Source organism: Boleophthalmus pectinirostris, unplaced genomic scaffold (genome assembly GCF_026225935.1).
Source record: "Boleophthalmus pectinirostris isolate CB_2022bp ecotype Guang Dong unplaced genomic scaffold, ASM2622593v1 HiC_scaffold_2, whole genome shotgun sequence".
NCBI classification, from domain to species: domain Eukaryota; kingdom Metazoa; phylum Chordata; class Actinopteri; order Gobiiformes; family Gobiidae; genus Boleophthalmus; species Boleophthalmus pectinirostris.
The window spans coordinates 19,870,480-19,895,019 of NW_026571152.1; the positions used below are offsets into that span (position 1 = coordinate 19,870,480).

Here is a 24,540-nt window from a genome sequence, read left to right on the forward strand (position 1 = left end):
ATTATAATACAGTATTATAATACTCCAGGGAACACAGATTTGGCTTATACCATTCACCTGCTTGTCTCCATTAAGATGTGTAATATTTTAGACCAGGGCCACCAAAGTCAAATTCACAGAGGACCGAAATTAAAAACTGGGACTAAGTCGTGGGCCAAACTAAATATTTATTGAAAATTTTCAACAAAATCTGCATGTTTTCTCTTCTTTCGAGATATGTAATGTTAAACCTTTTCTTATAAAAAAAAAAAAAAGTTTAATAATAGTTTTGCTTTAACACTGAATCCAGAACAAGCACAATATAAAATAATAACAACATTTTAAATAAATAATGTCTCTATAGTGTATCTGTAGCCAGCGGACCAGCTCTAATACATATTTGATATGATCTCGCGGGCCAAATATAATTATATCACAGGCCAAATTTGGCCCCCGGGCCTGAGTCTGACATATCTGTTCTAGTCAAAGCAATAGCAACTCCATTGAGATAATTGGGCTCCATACAGCAGGATAGGCATTCGACTCAAATCATCACTATATCAAAATGATGATGTATTTATGGTACTGTGTCCCTAAAACTCACTTTATCACATTCAAACCATACTAAATACAATTACACAAATCTGAGGTGAGCCTACGCCCTAAAATATGTAAGTTCAGATTTTATTATATTTGTATTATTCTCTCATTTCTTAAAGACTGCACAGAACACATATACACAGACTTTCTCTATGCATATTTTCTTTGTCCAAACCATGCCCTTGTAGAGTGCATGCAGTGTTATGCTTTGTAGTAATATGATTTCTTATATTTTCGATGTATGTGGTTTAATAACCACCTTTTTTGTAGAATGCAGTGGAAGAAATCTCAAGTATGGCTAGCAATCTTTTTCCCCAAGGCCAGCTATAAGCCTGCATTCACATGGACATAAAAGAAGTAAAATACAAATACACTGAGGAAAAAATACTTTGTAATACTAAAGGCACTATCCTTGATTTCAAATGGCAAATAAGAATCTTGTTAAACATAAATTTTTCACTTTTAAAATAATTTCAATGTTATAAGATTTTCCACCCTGTTCAGGACAGCTAACCTGCTCTTCTGGAGATTAACTAACTGGAGTAGTAGTATATTAGTAGTTGTAGCTATTGTAGTTTTGTAGTAACATTGTTAATTCAGATATTTATGTATTTATTTTCATAATGTTAAAACAAAAAGGTGAGGTGTAACATTTAAGAAGATAAGACAAGACATTTCAATTTAAAACAAATTGAAATTGAGGGTCTTTAACTTACCACACAAGGTCTTAAATGAAAAAGCCTTTCTGTGAACAACACGAAGGATGCACAGACACAGGGAAATTGATTATATAATGAAGTGTAATGGAGGAGGCTGCTGTGTTGTGATTGGGGTTAATTGCCAAACTAATTCTTTTCTTACGGCAACAGGAAATGAGGTCACAAAGAGGTCACACAGAGGTCAAACAGTGACATTTTACTGCGGGTAATGAACGGGTAATGAATGAAAGTTTACACCCGATCTTGGCGCATGGCATGGATTTTTCATTATTCTAATTAATTACAATAATGAGTGGGTCCTCCTTGCGCCCTGCAGGGGGTTATACTCCACATGAGCTCACTGTTAAATGATGGAAAACAATCTGATTCAGTAGCATCTTATTCTAATCCTATATTCAATAACTAAGCAGTTTTGGTTTTGTTTTTTTACTTTTTTGCTTTAATAATTAAGTTTCCTTATTAAAGCCCCAATGTGTAACCTTTTAGCCAAAATATAGACAGTTTTTTTTTTTTATTGTGAATATTTATATTGCACTAAAAACATAGAAAAACATAACTCGGGTTTACAACTCCATAAATCTGACTCGTATTTGCTCTAGAGTATCTGCGTGTCTCCATGAAAATGTTGTTCCTTTGGCTATAATATTCCCCAGTATGGCATAAAACTTGTCTATCTCCATGGAAAATGTTCTAAATTATGGCTTTAACTTTTTATTTCAGTGGAATCGTAATGTGCCACCTCCAGAAAGTTGCAGTGTTCCTTTAACATGACAAGAGTTGTGAATATCATTAATCAGTAGATTTTGAACCGTGAGTGATGAACATATTTCATAGTGAACTGTTAGCCCCACCCAATCAGTCCATTCTCTCACTCTGATATTGAACCATGAGAGAGAGCCAACTGTCAACAATAAAGGCAGTCGCATGTGGTCACACTACAATGCCTCTGATTGAAATAATTATCTGTCTATATAACAGACACAAGCACAAGTCTTCTTTAACATTAGAATGTAAATCACTTTTACGATATTAACTAATGCATGCATTGTAACAGTATTTTTCATTTGCCAATTTGCTTTGTACTTTAGTGACTTTGGGAACAACTTTTTTACACATGAAAACTGCATCATAAAACAGTTCATTCATACTCCATAGATGTTTTGTGACTGGTGGTTATGTAGAAAAATCTCCAAATACACCGCAGCAGTTTCTATGACACCTAGACCTATACTTCAAAAGTCCATTAGCAGTCACTGAATTGGTTTTCATGAATGATGTCCCAATTTCCCATGCAGGACTGGTTTATTGTAGTTTAATCACCTTCTGTTTCATATACTTCACAATTCATACAACTTGGCAAAACTGTATGATTTAGTGAAATTATTATTGTTGAAAGGATTTGGTTTGCATATATTACAGTCCATAATTTTAAACTGTGCAAGACAAAAAAGGCCCATGATGTGCGTTGTAGCTCACATCCTTCACTGTGCACCATGTGAGAATGCAAGATTGTAATTTATTAAAGATAAAATGAATATTTTCGTGGTAATTAATCATGTTTAATGCAGTGCTCAATGCCAAAGGCATTTATTTGAAAAGATTATCTGAATTTAAAAATATTTGAACTACAAAATAGTCAATGTTGTATCATGGTCAAAGAAGGGATTTTTCTGATGTTAAAATACTCTGCATGTTTCGTCCGTCTCCCTTTCCAGAGCTTCAAACGCCCACTTGCTTCACTTTACATTACCCTCAAAATTCTCCATGAAGCTGCTGGTCTTTTCTCTTTTTCTAGTCCAGAGATCATCATTAAACGTATTCAAATCAGTGCTCAAATTACCTACGTACACACAGGATGTGAAGCATTCAAAGAATTTGTTTTCAGCATGTGTTTGGTTTCACTGGTTAGCAGATACAGGTCTAGCATCAAGGCTATCCTTTCTAAGTCATGACTTCATTTCACTAATACTATTGGTCAAATTTTATTTTAAGGAGTAAAATAGAAAACATAAGTCTATGACATATTAAGTAATAAAACAAGCATCACAAATGCACAATATAGGATCTTATATGTTTCACAGCTCACAACAGCCTCTTATCCTCAAGACTAGGTCCCACACAAAAGCATACTTCAAACCCCACTTGTTCCCATAACGCCTCCTCTCTCCACTGCAACTGCAGCTGCAGCTGTTGTGTTGGAGCGGTTGTTGTTTTGTGATACTCACATAATGAGTAGAGCTCTAAAAGCTGCACTCGCAATATTTAATATATGACAAAAACCTGAGTGAGGCTGTAACATGTGGTCAAAATAGACTCCCAACAGAATGAATGCAGAGCAGTGCTCCTCTGAGGCCCGTCTGAGATTAGGTTAGCCTTTATTGTCTTCTAATAGAGAAACTCATGTTGGACAGGCAACGGGCAAAAAGACAGACCAAAATAAACAATAGACAATGACATGTAGCCCAATCACTACACTCTGAGCTTTAATTATTTGGAATTTTTGTGGCCTCTGCACCACAGTTGCTCTGTGTGCAGTCAAGTCAGACTCAGTCTAAATAGTGTGATACGAAGTGATGGCAAAGGGTGACATATAAGACATATTAAGCATTATTTGTGTTATTAGACTTTTGAATTAGCTTTGACATCATTTAGGTTCTAAAACATTTGACCAAAATGTTTATAAAACACACATTACTTTCTTTCTGTCTACAACAAGACGACCTCAAAAACAGGATTCATGAATCAAGGGCGACTAAAACTAAATACAACTTCGGATATCTTTTTGATGAGGGTAAAATGTTAGAAATGTAAATTTAAAAATTAATTTAAAATATACAAAATATACATAATATGCATAAAAATATATGTGTCCTTTAAGACGTTTGAGCTTCCGTATGTCTGCTAAAATCTCACATACATTGTTAGACATGTCACAGCTGTGTCATCTCTACATCGAAGCCCCCACTATTCCCACATCCCCCTGCACACCTGGAGCAGCTGCTGTATCAGGTGTATACTGTAGCTGGGGCATCTGGACATCCTCTGTGCTGCTCTCTAAAGCTGCACACATCAGCACCGGTCCTTATGGTGCAGATGGTGAAGCTGTGATGAGGTCAGGAGAATGGCTTTTACTACAAACAGGTCTGCAGTGATCAACATGCCCAGGTCAAAATCACTCTCCAAACAGTAATTAATTAAAAGCGAGGTGAAAATGATTTAATGTTAAATAAAGGTGCATATTTTGTTATGTCAAGTGGCATAATTGTTCATAAAATGGAGTGAGATTTCAGTCAAACATTAGTTATAAGACTGGCTCTGTATTGATAAAGTACGTTTTTAACCATGGCTAAGGAGCTAGCTATAGACCTCTGACCACTTTTTACACCAAATGTGGCAGAAGACCTTCCAGAAGAAATACTTGAGGGACCATTTCATCATCTAGCTCCCACCGCTGTGATGCCCCCAGCTACAGTATAAAGATGAAACTTTTGTCCAGATGACTTTTCCTCTTCTCAAACTGATCTGACACTGGATCTGCTGACCCTCCCTGACCAGTCCTCTTGTTAAAATGCACCTTTTATGCACCGCGAAGCACAGTATGTTTATGCAGATAAACTTGAATTTCCCACGGGATCAATAAAGTATCTCTCTCTCATATCTGATCCATCAAGAGAGATATCTGAGCCATTATTATCCCTGTCTAAATTAGTTTCATATGAAAAAGTGACCCAACAGCCTGTTCTTCAAAAGTTGTGGATCTGGATACCCTTGTTTCCTAGTTGTGTACAAACTTGCCACTTCAAAAACTCCCTGACTCAGCAGCAGTGCTAAATCCACAGCATCTGGATGCAGGCTGGCTCCAGACCTTCCCATAATCCTTTGCAACGTGTCCCACATGTTTTGGCAGGATTTTGGCCTCGGCTGCCCCTGTCCTGAACAGAGGAATAGCCCTGAATCAGAGGATTACAAGGTGCTGGTGAAGGCTGTCGTCAGCACACACACAGGCTCAAAGGGAGAGCAGTTACAAAGTTACAAAGAATGGGAAAAACGTTGAAAGCACATGCATAAAATATAACATAAACATGCATTCATACAAAGAGAATGCATATTGATTCTTATTTTAATATGATTTTACCATTTTACCAAATATTTAATTATCTGGTCTTTAGTTTCTTGTTTGAACTAATGCTTCTGTACTCATTGTTCAACAAATAGCAAGATTTTACTTAGATGGACACAAGAAGTCTCGATTTAAGCACAAAATATTACTACAAACTACTTCAAAAACGAATATGATACAACTACTGTACATGTATGTGTACTGCATGTGACTAAACTTCCTTGTCAAAACATGATTTCAGAAGATAATTACTTGAATGAGAGGCTGCTGGGAAAACCAGGGGCCACAGTGAAGCGTCAGTGGCAAAACTGTTGTTGTGTCCTTAGGCAAGGCACTTCACCCACATTGTTTACTAAGAAAATGATGTGTGTGAGTGTTGGTGGTGGTCAGACGGACAATGGCACACATGCAGCCTCATTCATGCACTATCCGACCTGCTATTTTGCTTTCACACTATTATAATTTCATCACATTTCTTAATGAGGTGCTAAAAATAACCAGATGAACTGCAGATCAGAGGTGAACTGGTAGATTCATAAAACATGAAAAACCTGACACAAATCAAAGTTATTATCAGGCAGTGTGGCACTAGATCTGTTATATGTGGTGCGTTCAGGGTGTCTGGGAAACTCGACCTCGCTCTCATTTCTATTCATGAGTCTAAGTCCTGCCTCTGCCGACTGCCAATAAACGTCTTTATAATCATTTTACAGAGCGACCCGTGAAACTCACTGTCTATGTTAGAAACAAACCCACTAGACACTCAACTATATAGTGCTGGTCAAAGTTTTTATAAGATCTATGAGCTACTTTGAACTGAAGTTTGCTAGTTTTAGAGAGTAGATTATTTTAAGTATGATAATTAAGTAGATAAAACCAAAAACTCAGCTAAATTTAAAGTGGAACTAAATTGTGTATTTTGTTTTCGTGCTGTGTAATGATTGAAACATGGTTATGGGCGGAATTTAGGTGTTGAGTCTCAAGGGAAAGTTGGGAAATCAAACAGTGAAACAGTGATTTGTCAATAAAAAAATAACCAACATTCTATTGCTTTGCCTTTAAAGATGTTTAATGCCACACTGATGAACTTTTCAGGCAAGACAATAGCATCCATAGAGACAAGCAAGCAATGGACCCCCTTATCAGAAGTTACACAGAGTAGCTTTAAAATACCACACAAAATGACACTGATTTTGAAATGTGGATTTTGAAATTGTTTTAAAACTGAATGGGAAAACTACAGTCCTAACTACACTGCTTCCATGACTAATAATAAAGATAAAGAAGAAGGTAAAGTTATGTCCTACCTGTACACTTCTTGGGGCTGCCTGGTCTCTTCCCGTGCATTCCGAGTTTACAAACAAAGTTCTCCTCCCAGAACTCAGCAAACCACACATTTCTGCGATTATTGGACAGTGATCGACTCTTGAAGTAACGATCAAAAGCTGCAAGAAAAAAGAAAATGGAAAGCATTAAAGGGCTCATATTACACACACTTTCTGATCTATGTTATAATGTTTCGTCATCAGAAACATGCAGGGTTTTTTTTCACATGTTTCACACATAAACCCTGTTCCACCTTGTGATGCCATGTGGAAGTGCTCCACTGTGTTTTTGAACTCCATACACCTTCAGCTCTGTAATTGCACTAGTGAACAAGTGATCTTTAATGATCTCTACTGAACAAAAGGCAAAAGTTGGAACTTGAAAACTACCACTTGACATCACAAGGTGGAACAGAGCATTTTGAGTTATGGGAATGTAGACAGACTAATAATTAAGGATTATTCAAGCATGAAAATATTGAAATGTGAATGACCAAAACACAACTCCAGGTATGTTTTTGATATGGTAACAAGGTAATAAGGTTTAAGTTTTTATATTTATGTATTTTTAATAAAGTTTTTTAATTGAAGTAAACCTTAAAAACATGAATACAGGCTATTTTTGTGAGTTGATGTTGTACTGACCATCTACAGATGCTCTCTTGGGCAGGATGGTGATAGCGCCCTCTGCCACTCGCTCCTGGTGTAGCACAGGGGAGATCTTTGAGCCCCAGCTGTCTGAGCCCACCCACAGGAAGTGACCCGTCAAGTTGTTCCGTTTAGCTGCGTCCAAGATCCTCCTGCACAGGTGAGAACAGGGGACAAGGAGAATAGAACTAGGTAAGAGAAAATTTAAGTGAGACAGTTAAAAAGAGGTATTAATAGTCTTGTATCCAAAATATGTCGGAATCTATTAAATGCGTACCACAAGTACTTTCATGGCAAATGTAAAAATGAATTGAAAACTTTCTTACAATTACTTATCGTTTGTGTGAAGTGAAGGTGCAGTGTGTAACTTTCCTGATGGAAGGTCCACCAAATACTTGTTTCAATGGTGATATTTTTTATTTTGCCTGGAATTTTCTACAGCACAGCATTAAACATGTCCATTTTCAGCGAAGCGAAGCAAGCGAGAGACATTACAAAGCCAAGTTACAGGTCAGATCTGTGGAGAGGCGAGTACGCTGACAATGAGAATGTATGTTTTTGAGTAATATAAAAGCAGTAATTCACTTAATGTAAGATGAATACTGTGGAATATTCCAGGCAAAGCAGTAACATTTCCATGGCGACAATTGGGTGACAAACCCTCTACCTGAAAAGTTGCATAGTAAAGGTGCACTGTGTAACTTTCCCAATGGAGCAACTGCCACCTGCTTGTCTCCAGAGAGATGTTATTGCTTTACTTGGAATACTCTACAATATTCCATTAACATGTCCTGCAATTACAGTTGTTTTTATTGAAGAATGCATTCTAATAACTTTAATCTCATACTGTGCAACATTCCAGGAAAAGCAAGTAACAACAAGCAAGATGTTTAAACGTTATACAGTGTATATTTTAAAAAATAGAATGCACACTATATAATAAGTGTAAAATGTGTATACCGGATGTCATCCTCATTGGCGAACATGATGACAGCTCTGGCGTTGGGTGTCTCCAGCAAACGCAGCACGATTTTGTCAAACTCTCCGGTCCTGGGCTCACGGGGGATCTTTAGGGACTGAGCGATGCACACTCCACCTGCAAAACACATACACACAGGAAACATTAAAGCTGCATTACCTACTTTCTTTAAATTAGTCAATTTTGTGTTTTCCCCCAAAGAATATATTATAAAAGCAGCACCTCGTGACAGAATGAGCTTTCTGCATCTAATAATAAAGTATTTTATAAACCTAGAAGTAACAGCATCTAAAAAAAAGTTATTCTGTGAGTGCAACTGAAAATGATGCATGTGAATAATTACAATATAGGCCTGAGGGTCTGTGAGAGATATAGGGGCTAGTTTCTAAATACTCCCTCTTTACACACATGGAAATCTAGCACTCCTACTTTAACACATTCATTTATTTGCTTATTCAGCTGCTGTATTATCAGCTGACTCGAGAAGTTAAAGTGGAACTCCACCCAATACCACATTTCAAATAGAGCTGCTAAACTGGCCAGTACCTAGTGGACTAAAGGGGAGAGTGGAGGACTAAAGGAGAGAATGTGATTGGTCTAACAGGTATCCACACTTCCAGCTCCGTGCCAATTTATTTTGTAGGGCTTCCATAGCTATAGCTGGAGTACTTGATTCTGAAAGGAGGAAATCTGTCATTAAAGCCTGACTCATACTCAGCTTTCATAAATCTTTGGCAAATTGCTAATACTCATATGCATAGATTTTCAGGTATGTGCACAAAACAGATTTTTCACCGGCCTCACAGAGCCAAGCCACTCTCATCCTAAAATAAAATAGTGGCATATTAAACTCTTTACTACAGGGTCAATAAAATGTTTTGTAGATATACAAGCAGCATTCAGCAGTCTAATTTGGTCATTTACATTTTCTTTACAAGAAAAGCATTGGGTAACTTGGGAAACAGCCTTTAACATACACCAACAGTTTTTATCACCAAGACAACACCATGAGGATATTCTACTTTGTGGTGTTTGTTTTGCCCTACCACAGATATATTTTAAAAGCAGCTGCTGCGGTGTCTGCATCTACTTATAAATAATTTAAATGTCCAAGAATCAGGAAGTGCACTGTTAGCATGCTAGTTGTTTTCAGCTTTACTGTGATACTTATTAACTCATTGTGGTAAATAATTAGGATGCTTGCAACTCAGACTGAGCTCACATACTCAGTAGTTTTTGAAACTTTGTTTTTTGAGCTCCACTTCTGCCATCATACAAAAGTATGGGATTTTAAACAACTAAGAAGTGTAGCATGTGCATTTCAGGACACAAATAAGGGACTATTGGAAAATCTGAAATTAACTTGTTTGTTTTTTCCATAACCATGGAGTGCAAGAGGCCTTTTAAGGACCTTTGAGATGCTACAGGATTACATCAAAGGTGGAAGCAAATGTGGCAGAAGACCTTCCAGAGGAAATACTTGGAGGGAATGGACCATTTCATCAGCAACCACAACAACAGAGTGGAAAGTAAGGTTTTGAAGAGGCTTTCTGTTGTGCTCAGCTGGTCCCCCCTGGACACTGCTGTGATGCTGCAGGATGCAGAGGAGGGACATTTTTGGCTCTTCCTGTCTTCAGACTGCCCTGAAACAGATCTGCTGACCAGTCCTCCTGTTAAACTGCACTGAGTCCTTTGACTGAGACACAAAAGCCTCTGAGAAGCACAGCATGTTATTAGAATTTCCCTTGGGATCAATAAAGTATCTACCTATCTATTTAAATGAAAAGGTGTGTCCAAACTTTTGACAGGTAGTATAATCATTTGACTAGTGGAGTCATTGCAAAAGTATCTGCTGTTGTCCAACTATCTAAAAACAAATATAAGTTCCAACCCTAAACATTTGCTGTGGCCGTTAAAAGTTTCACAAACAATTCCAAAAGTCAGATACTGTTAGCAAAGCCCTTTTTTCTTCTGGAGTCACGACATGTGAGCTCATTACAGTTGTCACTTCAACACTGTACCCTTTAAATGTGTGTTTTATTTAGCACCGCCTGACACTGCGATGTGGCACTTGAGTTGAACTTCTGCATCTGAACTGAGCCAAGGCGACAAACTACAGTAGACTCACACTTAATTAGGACCCAAGGAGATTTTGGAGACTTTTTATATTTTATTTTTATTTTTTTTGTCCGCGAACTGAATCTGCACGTCCCGCCATGGTACTGTTGTCCTCGAGGGAACAGAGGCACAGCAGAAAATATTCACTTCTCCCCACCATGACCTCGATTGTCAACCCACAAGGAGGCGACGGGCAACCCAGGCAAAAATGTTTCTTCAGAATAGCATTAATAAATATAAGGCTCTGGTCTGACAGCCATAAATAGAGCATGGGCTTCTGCAGAATGGAGTAAAATGCGTTCAAAGTTGATCTGAGTTAACTGGGTGCATGAACCGTTCAATTGTGTTTTGTATTGTCCTGAATTATGTTGGCTCATCATAATAAACATGATTTTTTTTGTAAACAAACTTATCATGCAAATAGTTTGTTCATATATTTCTTTTTAAAGTCTGGTTTTATTTAAAGGTGCTGTACATGATTTTTACTGTCTTAAAAACATGAGAAAACAGAACTAGTCCATTTTAAACTTTTTGCAGTTTATGCATTCAGACCATTCTAATTATTCACACCATAAGTCTATAAGAGCTTTTCTCAGAGACTGTCTGGATGCCCTCCTGCAGCAGAGCCCATTTCCTTTATCAGCCTAGCACTGCTCTATAGTTTGGTTTGATCGTATCTGTACAAAAGCCGCTTATTCATATGAAACTATTTACAGCGATCTCTTAAAGTGTGTTTTCTTAGCCTGTCTGTGATTCAGTAAGAAAAAAAAAAAATTGTGACCAAATTATTCCCATTGTGCCACTTTGTTTAATTTATAAAGTTAGTCGCCAGTAGGTAGACTATCATCAGAACTGTAGAAAATTGTCCACGAAGCCGTGGAGCAGCCGGTGACAGGGATCAGTGTGCACATTCACTGACAACTCAGGACTGTGGCAGAGGAGCGGACACACGTTTCATGTGTGCTGCTATCTTGGCAGCAACAATCAGTAGAGCTTCAAGAGACATAGTGCACATGAGCACTGTACAGACACCTGCGCATCTTGCTCTGTGCGCTCAGGGAACATATCAGTCACTTGTGTTGGTCAAATGCATTTTGTGCAGTCATCCTCTCCATGTGTTCATGGTTTCATCCATGTCTGCGTGCAAAACTGTAAAATTAACACATGACAATAAACATATTCTATAATCCACCGGACATCCACCTGTGTGGGACCAAATGCAGTGGACATCTGTGAGATGAGAATGTGAGTGGTCAGCAGTAGCAGCTGTGAAAACTTGTACCTCAGGTGGGAGACGCAGTAGCAGACTGCCTTGACAGGCGGGAGCGGGTGCGACCAGGGGGAGAGCAACACTCAGCCCATGAGAGAGACACTGGTCTGCTGCATAATTGGAATGAACTAGGGAACATAGATAAACTAAAAAGGATCAGGTGTGTGCGCATGCACAGGCTTATAGGGCCTGTATGCCCGCCGCTTCTACTGGTGCACACTTGCATCGTGGGGCTCCGGAGCAGTTTAATTTTATCCATATATAACTCTTCCCCACATCCCTCTTTGGTGCCTGGTAATGAGGCAAAGATTGCAGACTTTACACACACTGGCAGTGCTTTCAAATGCCACAGCGGTCACAGATTGGTTAGAGACACAGAGATGTCATCACCATATATGTACTTGTACCGTCGCACTGCAGCCTCCAGCAGCGAAGTACAGCCCAACCTGGACACATCCCCTCCTTAACGCTAACATCAGCGCTAAGATCGGGGGCAAAATAGAGCTCATTATCTTCTTTTACTATACAAAAAAGCATTTGAACTATATTCCTTTTTAGCTCCCCCATGTAAATTGTAAATAATATTGTCCTATAGAATGTTGTGATGTCATCTGAAACCCAGAAATGCTCTTTCTTCAGTGGTGCCATCATTCTTTATTAATCAATTCCTCTGTGGTGCTTGGTTTGTGGACAGACTCCTATGTTTTAAAAGCACTATGTTTACTAAAGGGACAGTGGGACCACACATAAACCAACCCTGAAGACTGTGTAGCATCTGTCAGCTTGAATACTGTCTCATGTTTACTTCGTCACATCAAATCTTCAACACACAATTTATTTAAAATTAACTTCTTGTTTTTTTTCCCTCTTTTCCCCGGGGTCATAACTTCTCTGATTCATCTTGTGTCTTTAGTGCTGCCCCCTGCTGTTGTAAACCAGACACACAGCTTTAAATATGAACATTTCTGGAGTCAGAAAATGATTTGCATGTAAATGAGAGGGCCTTTAGAGCAGATGATCCGTGAGTGCGTCATTTCTGTAGACTGGATAGAGGAGAGTGCACTATCATCACAAGTGGATTAGACAAGAAGCCGAGCGTATAGAAAGCACAGGTACAACGCAACAGAGGAGCTAGACAGGTCAAATACTAATATACATAATACTGCACATACTTAGCTAGAGGAGGGTACATGAAGTGAATACACAGCCAACTTCTGACTGGTATTGTTTGACCTCAAAGGCTTTCTATTAAATTGAATCAGAATAAGAATAAGTTTGACATTGTCAGTGCAGGAATTTTATGAAATACTAACTTGCTTTCTTGTGTAAACTCTCTCCTCAGATTAACAGTTTGGTGCTTTGCTCACTGATTCTGCAAAAATTTGTAATGTTTTACAGACTCTTATGATTTTTTTTTTTTTTTACTTTCTTTTTTCCTTGTAAGCAGCCATATTTGTTTTGATATGGCCAAACCATGCATGTTGCTGATTGACTGATCACCTCTCAATCACGTTCATCTGAACTTAGGAAGTATGAATGATCCCAGTAAATAAAATATAAACTATGATAAAACAAAAATAAGGGCATGCATTAAAAATAAGGTAAATAAAAAGATACTTTGGCTCAATATACAGAATAAATACAAAATATGCAGTAGTGGGCAGGACACCAGTGCAAAACTATCAGTGCAGGAAGGTTAATTACAGCTGAAGTAAATTGTGAGTGTTTAAACATTCTGTAACAAAGATGCAGCAGTCTAATATACAGAAGTGCTTTTGGGCACTGACAAAGTTCTTTTAAAAGGCTGTTACTGCCAGTTAGAGCTGTGCAATTAGTTACATCTTAATTGAGATCGAGATTCTGTCATGTGTAATCGTCAGTGATCAGCTTGGGTCTTTTTAACAGAGAGGTCCACAGCCAGTTTAGTAAATGGTTTGGAGCAGAGTTCAGATTTTGGAGGAAGAAATTTGACTACTTTCTGTGTTAAATGTCAGAGATAAAAGGTGAGTATTTTTTATGTTCAGAAAATAAGGATTGATATGTGATAGTCAATATGCACCAATAGCCCTTCCAACTAGCACCACTACTCTCTCATTCATCACACTGACTTTATGATTCTGTCCAGGTTATAAGACAACCACTGTCATCACAAATCACGCCACGCCACACAGCAAGAAAGTTGCAGGTTTGATTTCCGGTTTAAAGTTGCCCTGGCCTTTCCCAAAACCTGCACCAAACGTAAAGATCTGAAGTTGGGTCCCCAGACACAGCACTCATTCCTCCTGACAGGTTGCCCCAGTGGCAGTGAAGGATGGGTGAAATGCAGAGAACAAATTTCTCTATAGGGACAAAAAATCTAAATTAACCTTAACCATCAAAAAAAAAAAAAAAATCTTGTCTGGTGTCTTGTCCATGGACACAATAAGAGCAAGCACTCAATAAGGTTTGGTGGGTAGATTTTGAGAAATAAAATAACAATATCTGCCACTACCACAAAATGTATGCCAAGAGTCCATGTTATTTTTCTTTGTAGTCTAGTCTCCAATGGTAACCTTCCAGTATGGTGCTTCCATGTACATTCTCAGAATATATTATTTTTTACATTGCTCCAGGCACTGACAAAATACATGCTTTGTTTGCAACATTTACCACAGCACAAGAGAAAGTGTGTGAACATCTCAACTCATGTGTCTCTGTCAGCAGATGTGCTCCTCTTTGTGTCCAAGTGTTCACTGCACAGTGTGCAAACATGTATTCTGTCCTCAAGGTTATTCTCAACACAGGAAAAAGAAAGTCCATATAAAAACCTCCATGAACCTACATGTACAGAATCATCCAGCTAGGCACTCCTGATCCTCCTGCAAGTTCTAAACTTCAGTTCCTCACCTCTTACAATCCCACTGTAAAATGAATTAAATAAAAAGGCTAGAAATCTGAACATTTCTCTTATTTTGAAGGAGATGCTACTGCATTGCCAGGAATCTTCCACAGTACAGCATTAAACCTGTTTTAGATTTCTGCCTTTATATTGCTAAAATAAATGCATTTTTACTATGAGTGGGCTTGCTGCTCCTCAGATCTGACTTAGAATTTGGCTTAGAGTCACCATCTGCTTGTCTCTATGTAGTTTAATGCAGAGTGATAACAAGTTAACTTGAATTCTTTAAATGTAAAACAAAAAAACAAACAAACAAAAAATACTTTGGAACATTCTCTATAAAGATAGATATGTTTTATGCCATATTGTGGAAAATAATAGATGAATTAGCAACATTTCCATGGAAACAAGTTGGAAGAGGCCCTCCTCCAGGGCAAATAAAGGTCAGGTTTGTGGAGATGCAAGCCACTCACAGTAAGGATGTTTTTTCTAGATTTTTCAGTGTAATAAACACAACCCATTCTGTTATATTTGCCCATTCATTTCCACAGTGCTTTCTGCAGTAAACCTGCTCCATTGTAACACCACAATCTCTTTTATGTATTTTATTGACTGATTTGAGCTGAATGAGGTATATCAGTGGCTGCAAATGGTCGTAGTTCATCTCATGTGAACCGTTTGACCCTTTAAAAAAACTCACTCATAACACTCAGTGAATACAGAGATCTGATGGCTCCGTGATGCTTTGTACAACTCAAAAGAGAATCCATTTCCTGCTCAGAGTTTGTGAATGAGCAGAGCCTCAGGGAGCAGTGATGAAGGCAGACGTGGTTTAGATGTTTTTATCCCCATCCATCCTGTGCTATTTCGGTCACAAGTTTGACTCTTTTTGCAGAAATGCAGGATTTTCACATTTCTGTCAATTTATTCCATGAAGTGAAAAATTTTAATAAATGTCAAAAATTCATACTCAATATAAATTTTGGGAAGTAGGTTAAGTTGATTTTTGGTGAAAAGATAACGAGTGGCAGTAGATATGCTTTATATTTCTTTTAAGGAATATAAGAAATGTGAATGTCACATTAATGAAAATTGAGACTGCTGCCATAGCAATTAACAATTCAAATAAAGGCATCAAAATATTCCTTTTTATTTCAAAGTACAACATTTGAAAGACATGTCTAGGTTCCGTGAGTTCTTGTTTGCTATTAAAGCCCATATTAATCTATTTTCTGATTTATGTTATAATGTTGATTCCTCATTGCGAACATACCTGGAGTTCTGTCTTGTTCCATTCAAACAAATCCTAAGTATTAGGGTGCGTTCTTCTATACAGGAAGTGCTCTACAGTTTTTAATCTCCATACACCTTCCCTATAATAATTTGGACGACTTCCGACCTGGAATTGCCACTGAACAAAAGGTAAAAGGTAACTGTTAACATGAAAACTACCACTTCATGACATCACAAGGTGGAACGCAGCATTGAGTTTTGGAGATGAGACAGCCTATAATGCAGTTACTCAAACATGTGTGAATGAAAGAAAACATAACTCCAGGTTATGTTTTTGATGAGGTAGCAACATTATAACATGATAAAAGCTCTGAAGAGCCCATTTAGTGTAATATAAGACTTTAAATACTGAGAAACTCTGCACATAAATCTAGAAGCACCATGTGTGGGGCACTTTGGCTCCACACCAGAGCAGTGTTGTGTCCTATCAGGTCTGTATGACAGCTACACAGAGGTGACCAGTGGGAGGGGCATCCCCGTGAGGAGGAGCTGTCAATCAAACTCCTGCTGCTCTGACCAGGGTCTCTACAAACATTTACACATGTGCCAATCACCACAGCAAGAGCACAGCACTCTGCACTGTAGGGGGCGCTAGGAGGTGTAGTAGAGCACTATCAATACATTTACACAATAACTGGGAAACAATATTATTCTAATGATCTTTTTTTCAAGGCTTGTGCCATGTGAGAAAATGATATCAAACACTATTCGATGTTTTGTATTATACAGTATAATCGGGATATTTTAAGATACTTTTGACACCATAAGTTCAGTTAAATTGAATCAAAAACGTACATGCCTTTACTAGTCTAACCATAATTTAAAAATATATATATATATACTTTTACATGTGTACTTTAATTAATACTTTATACTATACTGTGGGAAGCCCACCCACACACATGCAAACTCTGCACAGAAGTCAAAGTTTATAGATTATACTTTCTATCAGATAAAGAAGGTTGTGTTGCTGTGATGCAGGTCATTTTGTTTCTTTTGTTTCTTTCATTTTTTTTTTTTTGTTTTTTTTTCAGTATTGATTAGTAGGTCAGCCAACAGTGTGATATCAATATATTTCAACCTTTAGTGTCTGGGTTCCATGTCAGGAGTGAGGCGTTAGTGGCCAGGGGGGACATTGGGACACAGCCATGTTTTCCGTGTGTGTTTGTGATGAAAGAGTAGGTAGGTGTTTGCTGTTACTGGAGGAGCGTGCAGAGCAGAGTTATCCCTCAGATCTGTGATGATGAAGAGGTTCTGCAGTCTGACCTTCACTCAGTTCAATTACATGATTTTATCTGGACACTACAGAGCAAAGCTAACTTCAGACATGCTAACAGATGGGAGAGGCTGTTGCATCACCTTTCAACTTGAGCTGAATGTGAAATGAACTGTGTTTATCTGAATACATAATACACCATATCAGCTGTATTATTGCCTACAACACGATTAGTATAACTGGTAATTATTTGGTGTTGCAATACCAGTGACCAGTTTGTTGTTTGTACCTAAAACAAAAGCCCAACAAAGCAAAGTTTAAATTAATTCATTTTTAAAGGTCCCATATTATGCGAAATTGACTCTTGTGAGCTTTAAGCAATGTTAGAATGTTGTTACCTCCTCAAAACATACCAGGAGTTGTGTTTTATTTCATTCACATGTGTTAGAGGAACCCTTTATTAATTATTAATCTCTTAATCTGTCTACATCTCTTGTGACATCTCATGACATCTCTAAAACTCAGTATGCTCTGTTCCACCTTGTGATGTCATGAAGTGGTAGTTTTCGAGTTAACAGATACCTTTCACTTTAGTTCAGTAGAGATTGACAATTCCAGGGCTAAAATTATTACCACATGACATCACAAGGAGAGGACAAAGGGGTCTGTTATCCCAAGATTGATATTACAAGATTGTATAAGATCAGAATACAGTCTAATATGGGCCATTAAGGTAATAGGAAAATTAATTCTCTGCATTTGACTCATCCTTCACCAGCGCCACTGGAGCAAACTGTCAGAAGCAGTGAGCTGTCGTACAGTGCACAGAGACCCAACTCCGGAGGATTTTACTTTGTGGATTTCGGTACAATGCATAGTGGTCTGATTTTACTATAAGAATTGCTTTTTGGCTAGCTCTACTACATGAAGAGCGGGTAGAGCACTTTTTATTTTGAATTGCCTCATTTTGAATAGTCGTTTATTGCTACTGCATCTGCACCAACGTTACCACCTCCATATCTTCTGCTCATATAGAATTCCTCAGAGCCTAGTAGCACTATAGAGCCGTAGTGGTATGAACAGCCCATATGTGAGAGTGAGGCTGATTTCCATAATGTGTCACTAGATTCTTGTGTGGAGGATACAAACATGTCACTAGTCCAGGTCTCTACACCACAGCCAGAGGAGGAGAAATGTTCTGCATTTATTCCCCATCGTCAACTATCTGATAAGGGAACTATCAAACTTATAGACATATGAAACAGAAAGGGAAAGCTGTAACCCACTTATGTATAGTCAAATCAACCATTCTGGGGTGAATTAGGATCACTTTGAACTCCAAACTCACAAATAACAAAAAACTAAAATTCACAACATTTGAATAGACTTTTTAAATCTCGCTTTGGTGATTTGAGCTTCAGCTTCGAAAAGGAAATTGTCAAAGCCCAACAAATGCTCAGTCTACTGTCTGTCAGACCATTTCCTCCGCAACAACAGCTTTATGAAATAGTTTACAGTGTTTTTTTTGTTTTTTTTTCTCTTTACCACTGTATTTTAGATCTATTTAATTTGGTTTAATTAGACACAATTTAGTTTAATTTGTTTCCTTTTACAATCTGTAACATCAGCTGCTCCCACATATTTGCCAAACATTTTGTCTCCACCTCTTTCCTCACACAGTTCCTCAGTGTAACTTTCCTGGAAAAGGATCTGTCAAATGCTTTTCTCCGTGCAGATGTAATTGCTTTTTCTGGAATATATTAAACCATTGTATCTTCGTGGAGACTAAACCAGACCAAGTTTCTAGTCAGATCTGTGGAGAGGCATCCCTGCTAAGAGCCTGTTTTTCTAGGTATTTATGAGCTCTAAAACCACCTGTAATTTAATAAATGTAAAGTAGAGCTGTTTAATGTCATACCGTGGAACATTCCAGGCAGAGCGGTAACACAGCCATGGAAACAAGCAGGTGAGCAACCAAAAAGTTACATAGTGCACCTTTAAAAACATAAAAAGTTATCCTCACATTCTTATCATCCTAATTATTCACAGAGATTCATTTAAGTGCTTTTCAAAACTTTCAGAGACCAGGGCAGTCAAGGGAAAGTTAACAACAACTGGCATGCTAATACACACTTCCTTATTATCAGGCAATACAATTCTTTTACATTAAACAGGGCTGAAATTACCCAAATAATTCTAGTGAAGATGTATAGAGCACATAGCATCACAAATTCGAACAGAGCATTTTTAGTCTGAGAGAAGAACAATATGAAAACAAAACAAAAAACAAAAACATAACTCCAGCTTTTTTATGAATGAGGAACCAACATTAGAACAAAGATCAGAAAACAGTGTAATATGGGCCCTTTAAACTAAGCAGAAAAAACCCCAGTGCAACTCTTCAGCCTCCTCCTCTGCTCCTGTCTAGCTCTGACAGGGAGTGGGGAGTAATCAGTTAGCACAAACAGCCCCGCGTGTGATAAAACGGGACAGGCCTGCACCATCCTGAAGGACTGATAAGGAAATCCAAGTGCCGAGGATTTACTGGGAGCGCTAAGCTGAAATGAATGAGTTAATACAAGCAATGGCAGGTTCCAAATGAGCAGTGTCAAAGAGGAGACGCCGAGAAGTCACTACCTGCCTAAATGTCGCAGTTTAATCAGTGCTTCATAGTAAATGTATGGGAGGTGAATTAAGAGCTTGTGGCATGTGTGAAAGTGGATCCGGCAGTATTAAAAGTCTGGGTCTATGTAACAAAAGATGCGGAATTAGAGGCATTTTAAAGTTTGAGGTTTAGGCAAACAAATTTGGCAAGAGGAAATGAGTGGATTTGGGTCACAATAGGAAAGATGTAAGAGAGTTGTATGTTATTCTTGGGTTAAAGATGCACTGTGTTACTTTTCTGGAAAGGGTCTGCAACCTATTTGTCTCCATGGAGATGTTAATGCTTTGGTTTAAATTGTCCACAGGTAGTAAACTCATCTGCCTTGCATTTATTCTTCTACAAATGTTCTTTATTTCTCAAAATTATCTTAAAAAACATGCATTCTTACTGTGAGTGAGGTCGTCTCTCGACAAAGTGATTCATAGGTTTATGGCCATACTGTGGAACATTCTAGACACATGGCCACAAAGATAAGCAGGTGACCAGCAAAGTTACACAGTGCACCTTTAAATAAAAGGAAATGTGTGGATTATGGGAGTAGAAATCCTAGAGGTGGCTCAGTGGTGTAAGCTCTTGTCAACTCAAAGGTCAGATATTTGATTTCTCAGACCAAGTTATGTCACTGTGTTCTTAGGCAAGGCACTTCATCTACCTAGAATGAATGTGGTATTTGAATGGATGATTCGTGATGCTCAAAGGGGCAAGCAACAGATGGCGCAAATTGGCAGCCTGGCTTTAGGGCAGCTGTGGCTTCAAAATCCACCACACTGTGAACTGTGAGATTGTTGTGTATTGTAGCTAAGAGTGAGACAATGAATTTTTTCTTTTTTTTTTCTTTCTTTTTTTTATATTTGTGAGAGTTTTGAGAATCAAAGATGTTGGTAACATTTTATAATATACATTATTAATAGCCTTAATAAAGATTGACTCAGGGTTTGTAACTTGATTAAAAGTCTAGCTCCTATCTCCTAACTCCAACCCCTTAATCAACTGGTTATAAAATGTACATTATTCTGAATAAAGTATTTCTTTATTATGAATTCAGACTCTCGATGCTTTATTAAGACTAATTCAGGTTTACCCAAACAGCACATAGTTTGAACAATCAGGGACTAACAAAGGACTGCTTAAAACAGGAAACCAGGATTCACCTGGGTTAGATTCAGGATTGAACCAGGGCTTAACCATAATACACATGTGTAGTGAATAATGTACCTCCAGTTGTGCTTTCCCTGTACCTCTCTACTCCTCTACTGTAGCTCCTGATCCTCTGTACATGCCCAAGCACACGGCTGACTGCGTGATCTGTGAGTCAAATGTGTGCCATTGTAACGTGTGGACAGTGAAGTACACCATACACCATCAGATTTCATGCTAAGTCGGTCCCACTTTATGTGACCTACTACTGACAATGCTACTGCTGCTGCTGCTACTACCTCAAGCACAGGTCTCCTTAGCAGAGTTGGGGTGATTAAATATTGTATTCAAGTAAAAGTTGCTTTAATCGTGTACTATGTACTTTTTCTAGTGGAGGGTTTGTCACCTGCTTGTCTGCATGAGAAGAGAGAGATACAACAATGTGAGAACAGAGAACAGTTACATATAACTGCAGTATTTCTCTACTAGAAGTAGAAGTATTTCATGATGTATGTTATGAACCAGCTATTTAAAATGCTTTTGTATCCTTGGGCAAAACACTTAACCCACCCAGTCTGACTATAAAAATTAGGTGTGTTCAAAATATTACAGTGAAAAAAATGATAAAACTACTCTTTAAAAGTACAAATTATTCCCAAATTAATATTGCTTCTTAGTGCCCACCATTGTAAATACCCTGATCTTTAATAAAGTCCCAACCCTGTGTGAGAAACTGAATGTCTCTTTAACCCTTTTATTTAATAGCGCATGGTTAATTGAAGCGTGTCACAGAAAAGCAAAGACAAGAAATAATACAATTTCACTTTGTTGCCAGGCTCACAGCAGGAAGGCACCAAGCTATCAGGCCAAGCGTTCAAAGGCACGCGCAGTCTCATGGAATTATGGGTAATCACACATATCATTAAAGCCAGGCCTGGGGGGAGCTGTTAACACTGACCTTTCAATTAACAGTTCAGCAGAGCGCAGTTTATGACTCTTCCTCCTCCTTCTCTAATATGTGAGGAAAACACACGCCCTGCCTATCACAGCGCTAAGGAGGGACCACATGCTTAAGAGGAATCAGATTTGTCAAAGTGGCTTTATAATGAAGACAATGGGATTCTGGATTAGAAAACCAGTGAAGCAGCTGTTTAGTTTCTGCAGGAACTCAGAACTGAAAAAAAGTTTTATTCAATCCCACACATTAAAAATGTAATTAAAAAGATAATTAAATCTTACACTTGTAATGCTTTTTTACTGGCTTGTTGAAGCCTCTCAAAGTGATGCACTAGTCACTAATCATTATTCATTCACTTCACATTCAGTGGTGGTAAACTATCACTGTAGTAGTAGTAGTAGTAGTAGTAGCAGTGGCTGTAATAGAAGTAGTAGTCGCTGAACAAATATTGCACAGTAGTTTTTTGCAGCACACAGCACACATAGGTTCAAACATGCTGCTGCTCTTTCATTCCTTTGAGCCCGTCCCTCAGAGCCATGAAAGGTTTCCCGGGAAACACATCTCTGGCCCTGACTTTACACATGAAGGGACGTCCAGGTGTAGACATCCAGCGCACCTCACAATGGGCTTTTGATTCTGCTCAGGTGAACCACGTCTGTCAGCACAACCAGAAAGAGGAATATGAAGGAGCAGGCGTATGATGCTCTGTAGACAAGTTTGATACTGGACAGATGTGGGATAAAATAAATCATAAATAAATAAACACAACACAAGGAAAGACAAGGAACTCAACAGGTCTTTTTGGAGGGAACAAGCCAAAAAATCAAACTTCACATCCAGTTGAGAGAAAAGCACTGACATTTTCCCTGTCCACTAATGCACAAAGAGCTTACCCTCTGCAAGTTTTTCACAAACTAAATTGTTTGTATTGATGCCAAAATAGGCTGAGGTACGTCTGTCGGTATCGCCATGTTTGTTTTGGTTCGTTTTGGCGCTCGGCTTCTGGCTTCTACACAAACATCAATGCTGCTCTGTGATTGGTCCATACACCCAATTAAATGCGCCACAGGCACATACCAAGATGAAATCTCATGCTGTGCAAAATTATACCGCCTCTGAGAATAATTTGATAAATGCTTGCTAGATCATTTTAGTGCCATACTGTGGAACATTGTTTCTATCTAGGCAACACGATAACATCTCCAAAGACGCAAGCAGGTGGCAGACAGACGATCAGAAAAGTTAGATATGGCATCATCAACTTCATCACACAATTCACAAACTCTGTCTAAGAATCTGACTAATAACCAACAAAATGTATCCAACTTTTACATTTTATAAACAAACTGTAAAATCAAACTTTGTAATTTAGTTCTCTACAAATCACCCGGGCAGGACAGAGGTGGCAGAAGTGGGGCGCGCTCAGCTGCAGTGAAGTCCCTGCGTATGTCTCAAACCCAGTGACCCACATAGAGCCTAGTCCTGAGGGACAGAGAGGGACAACAAACTTGAACTAACACTGGAGCTACAGCAGGGGGCAGCTGTCAGCACACCAATGTGGGGGTGTCTAAACAAAATGGGAGGGGCCATGGAGGCTTGGAGCGGGCCCATGCCTGGATAAATGAGTGGATGGACAATATATTTTTATCTAAGCGGTTCCAATGTCTTTTCATGGGTTTCAGCTTCCTGTTAATAAGTGACATTTTGACATTTTTCCCATTCAAAATATATGTTCCGTTGATTTGTTAATTACTATGACAACAGTGCTAGATTGTTATTCATCTAAAAGCCATGGATAGTATGCACCTCTGCGTCATTCATAATTTCTCCTCAATGAGTCCTAGTGAGCCCTAAATAAATGATAAGTGAAGTTAAAGGTGCATTATGTAACTTTTTCACTATGCTACAGTATGGCATTAAACATTTAGATGTTTTTACAAAGCCAAATTACAGGTCAGCTCCATCTCACAGTAAGAATTAATGTCTTTCAAAGTATTTCTTCTAGCAATTAAAAACAAAACAAAACTGTTATTCAACAAATTGTTCATCTGAAATGTTCCACAGTATGGCATTAAAAGTAGTCTCTAAAAAATTACATAGTGCACCATTAAAAGAGGTGAAAGTATGTTAACACAATCATAAAAATACCAAAAATATATCATATACAACATAAATTTCAGGTGATACGGGATTGTTGAGATGTTTCAAGCTCTATATCTCATGTCTAAGTGGTCGTGGCAAATGTTTAGTGGTAATAAAATATAATGGGGCCTTGGGGAGTGCTCACTGAAGCCTGTAATGTGAAAGTACAGGTGTTGTTAAAGCCTCCTTATTCTGCCTGGTCACCTGGGATCCTTTCCTCCAGTCCGCCTATGTCTTTTATAACAGTGTTTTTGAGAGTGCTACCTCATTACAACTCATTTTACCTTTTATATAAAGGTCACTGTTAAATAATTTAGGTTCATAAGAAAGTGAATATTTGCCTGGGATTCAGAATACACACTTCTTCAATACTTTATAAAGACGTGGTGAGTACTTTATAAAGACAGGTGAGTTAGCCAATCAGGAACATGCATGGTCTGTCTGAATCGACAAATATGGGTTAGCCCTAACCCTAACCCTAACCCTAACCCTA

At 38.2% G+C, this 24,540-nt stretch overlaps 1 protein-coding gene across 1 annotated transcript in view; it reads right to left on the reverse strand.

The window, feature by feature from the left end:
* grm8b (glutamate receptor, metabotropic 8b) overlaps nucleotides 1-24,540 on the reverse strand; it is a 105,569-nt gene that overhangs the window by 38,368 nt on the left and 42,661 nt on the right. The window contains exons 3-5 of the mRNA XM_020934311.2: nucleotides 8,352-8,487; nucleotides 7,389-7,543; nucleotides 6,726-6,863 (exon numbers count right to left, since the gene is read on the reverse strand). Coding sequence (XP_020789970.1) covers nucleotides 6,726-6,863; nucleotides 7,389-7,543; nucleotides 8,352-8,487 — 429 coding nt within the window. The remainder of the gene's footprint in view (nucleotides 1-6,725; nucleotides 6,864-7,388; nucleotides 7,544-8,351; nucleotides 8,488-24,540) is intronic.